The sequence below is a fragment of the Ursus americanus genome, chromosome 20, assembly GCF_024610735.1.
Source record: "Ursus americanus isolate L20-20 chromosome 20, mUrsAme1.1.p, whole genome shotgun sequence".
NCBI lineage: Eukaryota > Metazoa > Chordata > Mammalia > Carnivora > Ursidae > Ursus > Ursus americanus.
In genome coordinates, this window is record NC_142146.1 from 29,853,917 (window position 1) to 29,871,994 (window position 18,078).

At 37.4% G+C, this 18,078-nt stretch overlaps 1 protein-coding gene across 2 annotated transcripts in view; it reads right to left on the bottom strand.

The window, feature by feature from the left end:
• The window catches only part of ACAD11 (acyl-CoA dehydrogenase family member 11), a 95,243-nt gene that overhangs the window by 12,034 nt on the left and 65,131 nt on the right, over window positions 1–18,078 (bottom strand). For both annotated transcript variants that reach the window (XM_087870205.1, XM_045791770.2), the window contains 4 exons: window positions 6,727–6,793; window positions 5,842–5,927; window positions 3,741–3,812; window positions 2,631–2,785 (listed from right to left, as the gene is read on the bottom strand). In XM_087870205.1, coding sequence (XP_087726331.1) covers window positions 2,631–2,785; window positions 3,741–3,812; window positions 5,842–5,927; window positions 6,727–6,793 — 380 coding nt within the window. The remainder of the gene's footprint in view (window positions 1–2,630; window positions 2,786–3,740; window positions 3,813–5,841; window positions 5,928–6,726; window positions 6,794–18,078) is intronic.

Consider the following 18,078-nt stretch of genomic DNA (forward strand, 5'->3'; position numbering starts at 1 on the left):
AAATAAAAATTTTAATTTAAAAAATTGGCACTTGCTTCTTAATTGTCTTAGTGAGTTTTCTCTATTGGTCAGAACGTGGAAGAGAAGTGTGGAGGTAAGTGAAGAATATAGAGACCAAACCTTATCATAAATCCCACAAGCAACCAAACATTCAGGATTCCGCAGTGAAACTGAGGAGACAAGAACAGAGGCTTCTGGTTGGCCATAATGGGTTTGTTGTTGTTCCCATTCCTAGTCACGGAACTGATGTTTACAGTGGAGAATAATATTTGTTAAGTTTGACCAGCAGCCAATATTATATGCTATTATTTGAGCCACATTTACCTTCCACAGTCATTTTTATGCTTGGTTATGTTTGTTCTAGTACATTTCTTTAACAGTGGATATTCGATCAGCTTCCCTGCAATAGTGATGTTCAATATACTAGCTGCTAATAACCACATGGGGCTACTGAGCATCTGAAATATGCCTAGTCTGAATTGAGATGTATCTATAATGTGAAATATACACCCAATTTAGAAAAATCAGTTTTTAAAAAAGAATGTAGAATACCTTAATCTTTTTATATTGATTTCATGTTGAAATTATAACATTTTGGATATACTGGGTTAAATAAAATAGATTATAAAAATCAATTTCATCATTTCTTTTACTTTTAAAAAATGTAGCTACTAGAATTTTTTTTTTAAGTAAAGCTTTTTTTTTTTTTTTATGTTCAGTTACTAGAAAATTTTAAATTACATTTGTGGCTCACAAGGAACATATTTCTACTGGATGACTAGAGGCAGAAACAAGGCTCTGAATTAACAACTTCAAACAAGCCCCAGCAGTGAGTATCTTTTTGATGACGGTAAAGCTGGGTGATTATAAATTCACGAACAGATCACAAATACATTTATTTCTTAGCTTTCGAATAAAGGAAAGTGCTCTCAGTTGGGTCTCTACTGAGCCTACATTTGCTGAAAAGCAGTCAGTGTGCAGAAACGGAGTGCCCTAAGGAGTTCCCAGATTTATTTACTAAGACATTATTTTGATACAGAATTTTTTGCTTTAGTGCCTGGAATAATTTAGAAGGCAGCTGGAAAGAGTCTCCAAATTCAGGGAAATGGAATGTTACTTACACAAACTGAAAAAAAAATCTGGCTCAGATTTTTGTTTATGACATGCCTCCACATCTCTTTTGCTTCTGCCAGATCATTTTCTTCGTGCCAAATGCAAGAAGTTTCCAGTGAAGGAAGCATATTTTTGAAAAGCTCAGGCTTGTTCTGCTTGATACATTAACTTACAAAAAGCAGGAGGGAAATTTCCCTCTAGTACAGTGTTAAAGACATCTCTCATGAAACTTAAGGAGAGTGCTTTTATGTGTTCAAGATGTCTGTGCATCAGCCTGTCCATGTCCTCCCTTCATCCTGCTCCAGGCTTTGGGTGATAATCTTGAAAAGAGAAAAGTGTAGGAAGTGAAATGGATGCTATGAGCAACTCTTTAGCTCCTACTCAGAGCAGCACGGAGTTGTATCCACAGTCCCAAAGTTCACACCTTCTTATTTCCTCCCACAGTGTCCATCCAACAGCTGAACTCCTTGCCCTCGCCATATACTAAAGGGGTTCCCCACAAATTATTCCTAGGTACGTGCCATAAAACAGCCTGTATTTTCCCAAAAGAACAGTGTTACAACTAAATCACAGATATGCTGAATAATATTTCACAAAAAGCAAACATAGCCTATAGCAATTTAAGGTAAAAAATATACTGTGAAATTTTAAAAGATACTCACAAATGTACTTTTACAAGGGGACCAATGTACTAAAATACACATGTCCAGCAAACACAAATACAATTTTACCACCCCAAGTTTGACCTAACACTCAAATGTTAGCAATCCTAAGTACTGAATATTTAAAAACAATTTTTCTTGCCTTCTTAAAAGTTAGAAGGGCTTTTGGGAGATGATTTGAATATCCCACTTACAAAGTTTTCCAAGGAATTAGAATGACAGCTTCTTTTCCCTCTTGATAAATACTCCCTAATTTTGATTATGTTGCCCACATGTAACTATATTGTTTACGGTGCTTTGTAAACAACAGACTCTGTAGAACATAATTTACAGATGGGAATTCAAAAAATCATGCACATCCCACCAAACATTTGTCCCATTTCAACTTGCATTTCTCCAGTATTAGGGAACTCACTTCCTACAGAAGGAGTCGATTCCATTTTTGGATCTCTCTCCTTTCCCTGAGTTTTAGGTTATTTTCCTATATTTCCTCACTTATTACTAATTCCCTTCAGAAAGCCAAAGAACAAGGCAAATCCCTCTTCTCTATGCCAGCCCTCTCTATCCATAGAGAGTGCCAATGTACCAGATTCTCTAGAGAACAAGAGTCTGAGAAAGTTGAAGGAATTGTCCATACTCTTTGTGCGGTGTTGAAGCACGTTAGGAATTATTTAATCTTTCACAAAGTTAAAGATCTTTCACCAGACTCTATTTATGTACAGACAAATATACTTTGTGGGAAAAAAGCATCTTATGATGTAGAGGAAATCTCCCTATGATCAAGTAATGCCGTTTTGTTTCAAAGTCAGTGAGTGCATCGGGCTACAATAAATTCAAATAAATAATCATCCTTACATGTGAGAACAGCTTCTTCTTAAAGGCCACTCTTTGTGTTGCCCGTTCACACATAATCTGCAAAGCGCGTTCTGCCAGACCTACTGTTCTCATACAGTGATGGATTCTGCCGGGGCCAAGGCGGCCTTGGGTAATTTCAAATCCCCTACCTTCACCTGTAAGAAAGAAAGGAGAACATGAAAGTGGCCAAAGCCCACTTATTTTGTTATTTACACAAATCTTGAGAAAAAGATGAACTGCCCCTTCAATGAGAATGGTATTCCAGTAGGAAAAAAGTCAGCTCTATAGTAATGTTCATTATTTATGGAACTTTTGATTTCTATATTTTTAAAACTACCGTTGTTAAACATTTCAATCCAATTTAAGAACTGTCTCTTGTTGTATGGTGACTAACATAATATAATAAAAAAATATTATTATTAAAAAAAACTGTCTCTTGATACCAGCCATGTGTATATTTTATAAGTGCTGCAGTGGTTACGAAGGTATATAAGACACAGTCCCTACACTAGGAGTTCAGGATCCAGAAGCAGGGGCAAGGATGCTAGGGATAAGGGATATGGAGGAGAACAAAGAAAGGCAAAGGAGAGAGAGATTGTATCCTGAGGGCCTGGCAGACAGCAGGGGTTTGCTGAGTGGCTGGGGTGAAGAACACAAAACCTTCCTGAAAGAAGTGCCATTTGAGATGTTCTCTGAAGGTTGGGTAGGATTCCAATAAGCAAGAGGATGAAGTCATTCCAGGCATTCAGCATGCAAAGTTATTTATGCTTCTAATGTGTTCATATATAAGACTTGAATTCAGAAAGTACATTGAGGTTTTCTTAAAACAAGTAGAGACCTGAAAGTCACGTTTCAAGAAAAAGTATGTTGCTCTGAATTGTACATTTTTTGTATTTAGTTATGCCTTCAATCGATGTGATATATAAAACCACATCAAACACTTAAATATTATTCCATGTAAGAAAATCCGCTGTGAAAAAATGTTCCCTTATAAATGGGTAAGAGGGAAAAGTATCTAAATCAAGATACACTTCCTATCTTTTCCAGATTTAGACCTGAAAATATTTTAGTACACAATACTGGAGAATCATTTTTTCCAACTTATCTCACCTAGTATTAAATTGGTGGCAGGAACTCGTACTTGATTAAAATGGATCTCAAAATGTCCTCCGTGGATATTATCTATAAAATAGAAAATATAATTTTAAAGAGCAAAATGAGCTGATCAAAAGAATACTCATATATAATTAATAATTACTCAAAGCAATTACTCAGAAGTAGGACTTAAAAGCCTCATGTGTCAGATATTCCTAGGCAGACCGTGAGCGCTGAGCCTCCAGCACCTCACAGTCCAGAAAACCGTTCCACTTAGAAGAGATTTTAGAAATCATTTGATCTAGAGTTTCAAATTCATTTTCTGAAGTTGTAGGGTTACTAAAATGGAAGGTGGCTTCACAGATCCAATCAGATTATCTTATTATTATTATTGTATCACTGCTTCTCCTTTGAGATTTTTAATATATGGGCTTCCATAGAAAATTTTGCTTGGAAAAAAAAAGTTTCCAATAGTTCAAAAATTGAAAGTGAGTAATGTAATTCAAGTTTCTTATTTTATCATTGTGTAAATCAATGCCTGAAGATGCAAAGACCCTCCTGGAAGGAACAGAGCAGGCTCAGCATTCAAAATAAAGCAGAGACTGGACCTTGAGGTATGTTTACTCCCAGTGCAGGCCTGTTCACTACGTGTTTGCCTCTTGGAAATGCTGGCATTTGATGGAGACTGGGAACACTTCTGTCTTTACATCACACTGCCTTACCCCTCCTCCTGCTAACCTCCCCCCCCCCCCCATCAAGTTCTGGAGATAATCTCATGCTAACTCCACACCCTTTTCCTGTCAGAATAGACACTAATAATCAACCTTCTCCACAACTGTTTCTTTTGGCCTTGGGCATGGGAGTTGGAGAGGTGCTGGTGAATTTGTCTCACTGGAAATTAAAACACAGGTTCTGCAATGGAGGTGATTTCCAGGCAAGTTAAATTATAAATCCATTTTGGGGATCTTCAGGCCATCGGTGTGCAACCCAACAAATCCCCATGCACAGTTTGCTCTAGTGAGCTTGTTCCCCACCATCTTGCAAACTACGCTTAATCTGTGGGTTTATTCTACAGCTGCATCCTATGGAAGGTGATGTCAAATGTTCTATAAAACTCTAAGTCTTACATCCGCTACTTGAACATTTTTATTAGCCATATTCAACAATAAAGAGAAAGCCAGGGTCATCACAGAAGACCATGTGGATCAGGTACAATAAACTTTTCCATAGCATTTACCTGCTGACTTGCTATAATTTACTTATTTACGTGTTTGTAGTTATTGCTACTGTCTCCTTCCCCTAGCATAAGCTCCCTGAGGACAGAGATCCTAGCCTATTGTGTTCACTAATGTATTCTAAGCACCTAGAACAGTGGTCAGCCCTCAATAAATACTTGCGGTGTAAATAATCTGAGCAGCAAGGGAACAATGAACATGAGCCTGAGGTGGGTAGCAGGAAACAAAAGTATCCTTGCTTTTTAGAAATTCCAGAGGACAGAAGGAAAGAAAAGTTTTGAATTCAAATCAGGCAAAACTCATTGCTTATTAATAGCTTTTGTAGTTTGGTTAAGAAAGCTAAACTTGAAGACAAAAGTGAATTTTATTGGGGTGCCTGAGTGGCTCAATCAGTTAAGCATCCATCTCTTGATTTTGGCTTGGGTCATGATCTTAGGGTTGCGAGATCAAGCCCTGTGCTGGGCTACACACTGGGCGTCGAGCCTATTTAGGATGCTATCCCTCTGTCCCCCAACCCCATTATGTCTCTCTTAAAAAAAAAAAAAAGTGCATTTTATTGTGGATTACTTAGATTTAATTTTTCTAAGTCTATTTCATTAATCCATTCTCCTGGATGACAGAAGCAGCAGTCTTAGTTGTTGTTCCTTGAATACAATCTACCTTTTCCCAAAAGTAAACAAAATGAGGTCCAATGCTGCATCACTTCTCCTTATTTGCTTTATTCTGAGTTCCACTGGCATTTATACTAAGACAGTTGTCAGCACCAAAGGATTTCTAAGAACACATCTCCTGTATTATAATGCTATCTGTTCCCTTCAGTGTTACTGCATATTCCAGCCGTCCTGCCTACAAATGCACGCTCATGTTGGTTGAATACTTACCCATGTAGCCAAAAACTGACAAAGGCCTTATTATTTCTACTCCAGGTGTGTTGATAGGAACAAGAACCATGCTGTGTTGTTTGTATCTGGTTAAAGAAAAACAGATGTTAGGAAAAGTGTGCTAAGTGGAAAAATAAAACAGATGCTAGGTGGAGTTGCAATTGTCATTTTTTGGTTGTTATTATGTAATCATGTAAGCAATGATGTCTGGAATGGGACTTGTGTAAAAGACATCAAGCAGAGTTGGATGGAGGCTGTGATCTGGAACAATGATTTGATTGAGGCTTATCATTGCTCAGCAATGGAAACTGGGAACTGATACACAGTATCAAATGTTGCAAGACTATATCTCCTTTGATCTATATATCTAATCACTTACTTACAGACAGTTCTGAAAATTTTTATGTTTTATAATCTGATCCAAACAGCTTTGAGGATTCAGCAACACTTTTTAATACAGGAAATTCCACAGTGAAGAATGTAGAACAACACACCCTAAAATGTTTCTTAAATATAATCTTATAGTAAAATAATTGTGAAACATAAATGTGACAATCTCATAATATATTTTATATTATTATGATTTGTAAGTCCAAATGGTGCATTAAAATTTTTTTTTTTTTTTTAGAGAGGGAGAGACAGAGGGGCGGGAGGGGCAGAGGGAGAGAGAGAATCTTAAGCAGGCTCCATGCCCAGCACAGAGCCCGACACAGGGCTCAGTCTCACAACCCTGAGATCATAACTTGACAGGAAATCAAGAGTTGGACACAACTGATTGAGTCATCCAGGCACCCCGACCAAATGGTGCATTTTAAGTAAATTATATGGGTTGAAAGAGTAATTCTTATTTCCAAATAGATTTCTCAATCACAATTATTTTATTACCTGTTTGCAGAGGCATTTTTAGTTCTTCCCAAAACAAGTGCAATTGTGCACTTTGGATTTCCAGCTCCTAAAACCAGGGGGAAAATGAGCAGAATACATCATAAAGGGAAATTTTTAGTGTGACATTTCACCCTAAAAGTTCTAATCCTTCCAAGTTTATCTTGCAAAAAAATAGGAAGAAAACCCTTGATTCATTAAAAAATGCTTATGTGCAAAACTGTACACCACCCAAGAAAAATGATGAGGCAGAGCCAAGAGTGGATTCCATCAATGAGAGCTGCTGCACAAATCTAACCAGAAGTCGAAGCCACGAAACAGCTGCAGCCCTTAAGACAAAATGCCGGCTCTCCCATTCATACTATTTCAGCATGTTAGAGAGGTTGTGAAATCCTTCTAGCGTATTTCCTCCTGTTTAGATCTCCTATTTTCTGACCAATGAACAACAAAGTATTAAAACTCATATGGTATTAACTACCCAGCCAGTGGCTGAGAAAGACCTCATTTCCCCGACCGTGGAGTTGGGTGAAGGTGAGCTGGTCCGAGGATCTCAGTACCTATCCTGACTATACCATTTGGTCAAGACAAACTAAGAAGCAGCTGAGAAGGATTTACTTGGAGTTGTCCACATATATAAGGCTCTGATTCCACCATTAATAAGCCTAGGTTCTCATTTTTTTTTTTTACATATTAAAGGTCAGGAATTTGAAATATAAAGTTCTTTCCATTTTAATGCAAATTTTTAATTTTATTACAGTTCAGAGCTCTATGGTAATTCCCCAAAGGGGCCTTCTTACAAAAACTACATTTCTTTTTCACCAGGTAAGTCTAAGCACCTGGTCCCTCAGGAAAACCATTTAACTGGCTTTCTAATTACAAGGCCATATGCCACAGGGTCAGACTAAGTTAAACACATCCGTACAAAGCCTTTAAACAAATTATCAGATTCTTTTTTCTAACTTCTTATAAAAAATGGTTTCAAGAGATCTGAAATCATATGAACATTCAATGAGCAATATTGGGAATTATGTCAAATACAGCAGTGCCCCCTTATCCACAAGGGATATGTTCCAAGATCCCCAATAGATGCCTGAGACTGTGACTGGATCAAACTCTTTATATACTGCTTTTCCCTATACATACACATCTATGATAAAGTTTATAACTTAGACATAGTAAGAGATTAACAACTAATAAGAAAATAAAGCAATTATAATATACTATAATAAAAGGTTGTGAATGTTGTTGATTAGGCAAGAAACAGAGACCAAGGCAAACACAGATAATGGAACAGAAGGGTAAAAGTCACCAAGTTAGAAAGACCAGGACTCACATTTGAAAATTTAAAATTCCTTACAGTTGAATCTCTGACTCTATAGAAGAAACAAATGAAACAGATTGTACAGTCACAACTGTACTCTTGTTGTGGTTTTGGTCTATCTGATGAAATACTAAACAAACAGAAAACCATACAATAGAAACCAATCTAGAATTTGCTAGAGCTCAGAATGGAAACCGAACTGCTTGGTAGGTTGGTTGCTTATTTATTTATTTAAAGAGCATGCACATGAGCAGTGGGAGGGGCAGAGGAAGAGGGAGAGAGAAAATCCCGAGCAGACATAGCACTGAGTAAGGAGCCTGACTTGGGGCTTGATCCCACGACCCTGAGATCATGACCTGAGCCAAAATCAAGAGTTGGACGCTTAACCGACTGAACAACCCAGGCACCCCATGGTAGCTTTTCTAAAACCAACTTGGAGAGATTCAAGATTGCAGAAATTTGTTTGTCCCTCATTGCTCCTGAGATTCCATTGAAATAAATATATAAAAGTATAACAAAGGCATAACCGTAACAGAAGAGGAAGTAGAGAAGGTGAGGCATAGGTTTGGGAGTTTGGGTGGTCGCCAACAGATGAAAGATTTCAATAAATATCAAGGAAGCAGATGAGGCAGGCTGATCAATGAAATGGGCAGAGGAGTCAGAGTCTTAAAAATGATGTAAGAAACTGCAAAGGGAGAGGGTTCTGGTCCCAGAGTCAGAAGGTATGACTGAGAAGCAAGGCTACCAAAGGTGAATTAATTCAAGATTTACAGGTGGGCAGATGTACCAGGTGACACTCCCATAGGCAGGTATGTGACACGTATCCTGAAAAAGAAAAGTATAGCATGTTACAAAAAAACTGAATAAAGTTATTCTGAGACTTGGAGCCTGTAGCTTGAAAACTAGCTTCCCATCAGTGACTCTAAACTGAGTCCCAGCCCTCCTCCACCAAAAGTTTCTTTATATAATTCCCACCTACGAGAGAAACATGGCTGGAAAAGAGCTCTGTGAAAAACTCCACCATCTACCCTTGCTTTTCCCTTAAGTATGCCCAGAAAACCAAGGATCTGTAGTATGTGAAGAGAGCCTGCAGCATTAAAGAGAATGATTGACCAAAATAAATAAACTGTGAAACTGACAATAGAGGAACAAAATAAAACAAGAAACAGAACCTAAACAAAACAAAACAAAATGAGTTAAACCAAACAACAAAAACTCTAGCTGATGTAATTGGAGAGATTCAAATGTATTGCAGCCATAAAACCAGAAAAGGATGTTATGAAACAGGAACAACCAGAGAACAAGAAAATAAAAACTTTCAGAGATTAACATATGACTGCTAAAGCATAAAGTTCAATAGGAGCACTAAAAATCAAATGAAGAAAATTTCCCATAAGCAGAGGAAAAAGTCAGAGGCCGAAAATAGGAGAGCAAAGATAAGAGACACTTAGAGCAAAAATATGAAGCCTAAGATCACAGTAAAAGAGGTCTAATAAAAAGAAAAAATAGTCCAAAAAAAGGAGAGAAAAATAAAGGGAAGAATTTATCAAAGAAACTTGAAAGTTCTCTAAAACGGAAAAAAGACCCCCGCGCCAGCATAAGATTATGACTTGCTGAAAGCTCAGATAATGGTTAGTGCTTTCTTGCAATAAAGTTTTTTTTTAAGCATGTACTTTTTTAGACATAATGCTATTACACACTTAGTAGACTACTGTATAGTGTAAACATAACCTATCTGCGTAGTCTGGAACTGAACCCGCAACATCTCCAAAGCTATGCCTGTAGATGATTTCATCTATAGCTAGAAAGTAAGGGAGAAGCCTTTTAACTAACTGGAACAGGAAATATTTTATCTTTTAAAAGATTTTATTTATTTGAGAGAGAGACAGAGAGAGAGCATGAGCAGAGGGAAGAGGGAGAGGGAGAAGCAGGCTCCCCACTGAGCAGGAAGCCTGATGCGGGACTCGATCCCAGGACTGTGGGATCATGACCTGAGCTGAAGGCAGACGCTTAACTGAGCCACCCGGGTGCCCCATGAACAGGAAAAATTTTTAAAAACAACCTTAAATTGGTCATGAGATGCTACACTAATCAGATAACAAATATGTTAGACAAAATTGTCTATTTTTTCCTCAAATATATGATTTATTGTCTGTATTTTGTATGAAATAAAAAGCAAAATTATTTTTCTACCCACTGGGCTTTTGAAACAATCATATTACTAAATCCAACTATTTCAAATAAAATATAAAGTTGTGATATTGAAAAGGAATGAATCTGTTTTTAACTAGAAGAAAAATACAAGCATTTTCAGAAATACAAGAGAAATGTAATGTTCAAACAGAACATTTTACAATATTTTGAAAAGTCTGCAGTATGTGTATTGACATTAGACAACAAAGGCCCTGAATTCAAGTTAAACATACTTATTTTCTATCAACCAATGATAACTGGCATTTTGGAGTTTCTGGAATTTATATATACACACATATGGACACAAAGAGAGAGAAAGAGAGACTTTATAACAGTTTTAGGTTCACAGAAAATTGGGGGGAATGTACAGAGATTTTCCATATATGGCCCCCATGTGTAACCTTCCCCGTATCAACCTCCCCCATGAGGATGCTACATTTGTCATAATTGACAGACCTATCTTGACACATGATCATCCCAAGTTCATGGTTTATATTACAGTTCACTCTTAATGTTGTATATTCTATGGGTTTGGACAAATGTATAATGACATGTAGCCATCGTTACGATATCATACAGTATTTTCATTCCACCCAAAGTCCTCTGTGCTCCCCCTCTGTGCATCCCTCCCTGCTCCTAACCACTGGCAACCACTGATCTTCTGTCTCCATAGTTTTGCCTTTTCAAGAATGTCATATAATTGAAACCACACCCTTTTCACTTAATAATATGCATCTAAGGTTCCCTCGTGTCTTTTTATGGTTTGGTAGCTCATTTCTTTTTAGCACTGAATAATATTCCATTATCTGTATGTTCTTCTTTTAAATGGCAATCTCTCCTTCTCTCTTCTGGAAATCCAACTGCACATATTTTATACCTTTTGATATTGTCCCACAGCTTCCTAAGACTCTGTTAATATCTTTCCATATATTCTTCAATCTGGTTAATTCCTACTGGTCTATCTTCAAGTTCATTAAATTTTTCATCTGTCATCTCCATTATATTATTAACCCCATTCAGTGAATTTTTCCCAGATATTTTACTTTTCCATTCTGGTGTTTCCAATTGGTTCCTCTTTATATTTCTCTTCTGGTATTTTTTTTTTTATCTTTTCTTAACCTCATTGAGCAAATTTATAATGGCTGCCTTAACTCCTTGTCTGACAATTTCAACATCTGAGTCATTTGGGAGTGGGCTTTCCCCTAGAAATGGGTCATGCTTTCCTGGCTCTTCTTTTGGTGAGTAATTTTAAATTGTATTCTGGACACTGCGATTTTTTTTGTTTTGAAGACTCTGGATTCTGTTACATCTCTTCAAAGCATGTTGATGTGTTTTTTTTGTCTTATTAGGCTCTTAGGTAGAGTCAAAGTGCAGAGTCTGTCTCAGTTTAGGTGGGGTTCAAAACTGAGTTCTTTGTATTTAGCTGCAGGTGCTTTGAGTCGACTGTCTGCATGATTTTGATTCAGGAGTCAGCTGAGACTTAGGCAAAGTTTACAGGTGAAACCTGGAGCTCTCCTTTTCTGGCTCCCTACAACCTCGTTTTTCAGCAGTGATGGCTGCTCCAGGCACTGTCTTCTGGTTCTTCAGAACACAAAGACCCAAGTTTTCTAGAGAAGCTTCAGCTTTCTCAAACCACACTGTGTCCTCAAGCCAAAGCTTAAAAATGAAAAACTGAGGGGGTGCCTGGGTGGCTCAGTCGTTAAGCATCTGCCTTTGGCTCAGGGCGTGATCCCGGTGTTCTGGGATTGAGCCCCACATAAGGCTCCTCTGCTGGAAGCCTGTTTCTTCCTCTCCCATTCCCCCTGCTTGTGTTCCCTCTCTCGCTGGCTGTCTCTGTCAAATAAATAAATAAATCTTTAAAAAAAAAAAAAAAAGAAAAACTGAGGGCTTCAGAGGGGAGGGGGGTGGGGGGATGGGATAGACCGGTGATGGGTAGAAAGGAGGGCACGTATTGCACGGTGCACTGAGTGTTATACGCAAGCAATGAATCATAGAACTTTACATCAAAAACTAGGGGTGTACTGTATGGTGACTAACATAATAAAAAATAAAAAAAAAAAAAAAGAAAGAAAAACTTCCCTTCTGTCTGTCTCATCTTCCAAATTTTGACTCTGCTACAAGATCAGCCTGCTCTGGGTCACTCCCCAGCGTCTTCAGGTAGTTGGGTTTTTTTTAGCTTTTTAGTTGTTATCTATGAGGTCGATCTTAGGGTTAACTCCACTGCATAAGAATGAAACTCCCTTAGAGTTCTGGCCTTTAAACTTTGCCAAAACCAGGTTTTCGCACATCCAGTAGAACAGTTTCTTACATATTCACATACCTATCATCAGTGTTGGCTAATGTTTTAGAAATGTAATGATCATTGCAAAACATGATCATATAAGCAGAATTAGAAATCTTAGCTCTAAAACTTTAAAACCAATAAAACCAAGGGTTTAAAATCCTAATCCCCTCTCTCCTATATTGTGAATTATACATGTAAAGTAAAAATGTATTTAAGATTAAAATATAATTGTTTTAAAACAATTTAGGTTCTTTCAAATTTAATGGAATCTCCTTTCCAAACAGTCCTGACAGGACTCTCTAGAAGAAGGATGTTTCAGCTGCCACACTTGCCAAATTTTAATGAGAAAAGATCCCACCATTCACATATTTCAAAATTAAATTTAAAAAAGTCTCAGATTATACCATCAAGGTGAATCCACTTGACTATATTTGCTTATTGAATCATGTTTGAATTTCCAAATTGTGTATCACTGTTTTATATAAGAGTGTGTCCTGATTTTTACAGGTGCTAATAGATTAAAAAAAAAAAAAAAAAGAATTCCACTAATCTGAGGATCAACCTGCAGAACATTAGGATGACTCAGATAACAGATTATCTACATTGAATTATGGCTCTTAACCGAAATTTCTTATCTGAAAATGCTGGGCTGGGGAATTTTTTTTTTTAACCCTTGATTGGTCCTGGCTGTGCAATAACATGCAATTATTCTTTGATTCCTAGAAATTAGAGAAAAAAATAATTTCCAGAGAGGCTCCCTTTTAAATTTTCAAGTGAGTATGTTTCTAGTTACAGTTTTTGAAGTTTTAGTTGTAGGAAGCCTTGAGGCCCACAGGCTGAAAGGGTTAGGTCACTTGCTTTATATAATCCACATTGTTCCCTTGGTGGGAGTACTTAAAAAATCAGATTAGGACACAATGGCACAATTTGGAGTTCATTTTCACTAGAGATCTTTTCTTTCTCTACTTTCTATCCTGGTAATCAAGGACATTTTTGATAAATCTTTTAAGGTTTTGTGGATTTTAAACTTAGATGACCAGAAGCTAAATCCTTCAAAAGCAAACTCTTTCTATAATTCCCTAAACCTAGCTGAAAGCCCTCTTTTTCTAATACCCGGAATATGTTTTTCTCTAGTATTTCCCAATAGCATTTCTCATCTTGCTTGACCATGAAAAACTGCTGCCACAGCTTTAAGTAGTGCTTAACAGATTTCAGGTATCAGGTAAATTTTGAAGAAACAAGGCAAATAATTCTTTGATTCTGCCTCATTCAATCTAACATGGAAAACAATTCAGATTTAAAAAATAAAACTTCTAAACTGGCTCTCCTTTGGGGTCATTAAGTAGAGGAAATAAGGGTGAGTGCATAGGTTGTAAATTTTAAGATACTTTGAATTAAACTTGATGTTTCAGAAAATGGGAAAACCCCCTCACAAATATATAATGTCAACTTAGCTGCAAGCAGAATTTGGCAGGTGCAGCAGACGAAACACATCCTTTAAATAGAGCTTTTGCTCTATTTTATTATTGGTTTTTTGTTTGTTGTTTTTAAGTAGGCTCCATGCCCAGCATGGAGCCCAATGTGGACTTGAACTGAGGATCCTGAGATCAAGACATGAGATCAAAAGTTGGACACTTAACTGACTGAACCACCCAGGTGACCCTCTTTTTTATTATTTTAGTTAATGAACAGGATACCAAATGTTGTAAATGAAATATGTTAGAGGAAATCTGAATAGGCCAGGAAACATTTAAATATATCTGTTGTGTCACAGGCCTCCATGAATGAAAACAGATGGCACATATAAAATAATTTTGTTTTTAATTCAGACTGGTATTTCAAGGCTGTTCAAGTGCCAGGATTAAGTCAAGCTGAAAATGACCTCTCCCTGATATTTCCTGGTGAGTTTTAATTTTTTAGGCTCTTACAAACCATATGGTTATCAAACAAAATCGTTCTCTAACACAAGGAAAAATGGCAGTTGGAGAAAAACCATGGGTATGGATGTGATAACAATAAAGTGATGTAAAGAGTATATAACATGAAGCGCACTTAGCCATTCACAGAAGTCTCAAGCCTATTTCCTCTACACTGAATTTGAGGTGAAATACTTGAACTTCAGTTGGTTTAGCTTTAATACTAACACTTAACTTCAATTCAAATTGGAATAAAAAACCATTACTCAGTAGGGAGGTTGCTTCTCCCTCTGCTTGCTGCTCCCCCTGCTTGTGCTCTCATTCTCTCTCCCTAACAAACAAACAAACAAACAAATAAATAAATAAATGTCTGTTAAAAAAAATGTTTAGCATACAATCCTACAGTTTTGAAAAAACCCCAATCAGGGAGTCTGGGTGTCTCAGTTGGTTAAGTGTCATGATCCCAGGGTTCTGGGATTGAGCCCCACATCAGGCTCCGGGGGAGCCTGCTTCTCCTTCTCCCTCTGCCTCCTGCTCTCCTTCCTTGTGCACACGCTCTCTCACTCTCTCTCAAAGGAATAAATAAAATCAGAAAGGAAGAAAGGAAGGAAGGGAGGAAGGAGGAAAGAAAGAAAAGAAAAGATAAGAAAAGAAAAGAAAAGAAAAGAAAGGAAAGAAAAAGAAGAACCCACCCCAATCTCATATGTTCTCTTGGAATATGTGTTATTTTTAATGGGGGAAAACACCCTTTGAAATTCACTTACTCCACCTCTAGAAAGGTTATACACAGTAATTATGCAATAAATGTTAAATGCTGAACTACCGCTGTCATTGTTACAGAACATGGTTGGCAAAATCAATTCCAAATAGATCAGAGTTGAAAATTATTAAAAATTTAAGTAATCAAGCCATAAAAAACTAGAAGAAAAAATAATATTTATGAAATCTCTGTCTGGATGGGAAAAAAATTCTAAACCTTAAAAATGATATATGAAATCAAAAGAAAAAGATCAATTGCATTGTCCATATAACTACTGTACATTAAAAAACAAAATTAAAAAGCAAAAAAAAAAAGCCTAATCGGGGGAAAATATTTTATACATGGCCAGCAAGAAGATGGGAAGAATACTGAATCTGTTACAAGTCATTTAGAAAGCAAAGTGGTAGTCAAATAACACATTCTATTGGCAAGGTTCCATGGAAATAGACACTTCCATTATTGATGGGTGTACAAAGTAATATCCCTAGGTAGTACAACTTGGCAATATCCATCAAAATTACAGATTCAGTTACTCTTTGATCCATCAATCCAACTTCTGGGACTTATCCTACAGATATAGCTGTTCCTGAATGAAAAGACAGATGCACAAGATTATTCACTGCAGTAGTATTGTTTGTATTTGCAAAGAATTGGACATAAACCAGTATCCATCAGTAGGAGACTATTTAAATACACTGTGCTGTGTCCATACAATGGAACCCTTCCAAAAAGAATAAGGAACCTTTCTACGCACTTATCTGGAAGAACTCTACAATTATTCTATATTGTGAATAGTATAGAACTATGAATAGAACACCATCTTTTGTATAAGACAATTACACATGATTAATCACATTCTTCAACACTTCTCAAATTAAGTTCAGTTTCCCACATTATCTACAAAAATGTTTTCTATAACATCACTTGTAATAGCAAAACACTAGAAATACTCTTTAAGTCCTATAATAGCTGAGTGGGAAGACAAATTATGATCTACACAACAAAATATTATTTAGCTACAAAACTGACATTTATAGGAGTGCCTGGGTGGCTCAGTTGGTTAAGTGGCTGCCTTTGGCTCAGGTCATGATCCCAGGGCCTGGGATTGAGCCCCACATCGGGCTCCCTGCTCAGTAGGGAGCCTGTTTCTCCCTTTCCCTCTGCCTCTGCCTGCCCCTCTGCCTGCCCCTCTGCCTGCTTGTGCCCCCTCCCTGATCAAATAAATAAAATCTTAAAAAAAAATTCCAGCTCCATTGCTAAACTTTTAAGTCTGTGGAGGATAAGTTAAACTCTGATTGAATCATTCATTCATTCATTCATTCATTCATTCATTCATTCATTCATGTATTTAATTATTATTCAGTAAACTGGTACCATAAATAAGGCACAAAGCTAAATGTTGAGGATATAGCAGGATACATAACTGCTATGCAAGATAGAAAATTTTACTAACAACAGAGTGAGATAGTACTGTAGGAGTAGAGTACATACATCCGATCTAATCTAAAAGGGTTAAGGAAGGCTTCCTGAATTAAGTAATGTTAAGGTCAGACCTGAATCTGGAACCTAAATAAGAGTGAGGGAGCTAGGGGCGCCTAGGTGGCGCAGTCGTTAAGCGTCTGCCTTTGGCTCAGGGCGTGATCCCAGCGTTCTGGGATCGAGCCCCACATCAGGCTTCTCTGCTAGGAGCCTGCATCTTCCTCTCCCACTCCCCCTGCTTGTGTTCCCTCTCTCACTGGCTGTCTCCCTCTGTCAAATAAATAAATAAAATTAAAAAAAAAAAAAAAAGAGGGAGCTAAAGTGGAGGGGGAGGAGTATTCTAGATAGGAGTAATAGCACTAAACAAAGGCTCACAAGTCAGTATTGTATCTACATATAATATAGATGGATGGAAGAAATTATATAATTGTTAATTATGGAGGCTGCAGTTATAGATGAGTCATTAAAGAAGTACAGCATCAAGGGAAAGTAAAATGGATTAATAATTAGAAGGGAAAGTAGGATTATTTATTAATTCAAAATATTGACTATGTGCCAGGCACTATTCTAGACACTTGGGATGTATCAGTGAAGAAAGCAAATAAAAGTCCCTGCTCTGATGAAGCTTTTATTCTAATATAAGGCGAGAGATAACAGCAAACATAATACAAATTATATAGTAAATTAGCACAAGATAAGTACTATGGGTAAGCTTAATTGGAATATAGGCAGGTGAGGGGTATTTTAAATAGAGTAATCAGGGATTGCCTCGGTGAGGAGCTGGTGGTGACTGGACAAAGCCTTGAGAGATGAGGGAGTAAGGCTTACAAATATTAAGAGGAAGCACATTCCAGACAGACAGAAGAGCCAGTACAAAAGCCCTAGAAGGAATGTGACTGGTACATTCTAAAACAGCAAGAGAGTTGGTGTGGCAGACCAAACAAGCAAAACGTAAAGTAGTAGGAAATAAGGTCAGAGAGGCAATGAGGGATGGAGGGAGACCTTGTAGGATTTTGTAGGCCTAAGAATTTAGGGGAGAGTTGCTTGTTCAATTCATACTGTTCCTGTGTATATGAGATCAAGAACAAGAGGTAAGAGAGGAGGCTTGGGAAGATGGCCGAGTAGGGGGACCACTGTCCCATGTTTACAACTAGATTTCAATCACCTCTGAGTAAATAAACCAGAGAGCTATCTGAAGACTGGCAGAACAAACTCCACAACTAAATGTAGAAAAGAAGCCACACTAAAGAGGTTAGTAAGAGTAGAAAAGGTGGCTGGGAGCTGCCTGCAGGAAAGAGGGAACTGTGGGTGCGGAGAGGGGAAAGTAACATGGAGCCCACATAGGGAAAATGAATCCCAAAACATCTGGCCTTGAAAACTGGAGGGGCTGAATTCCACGAGT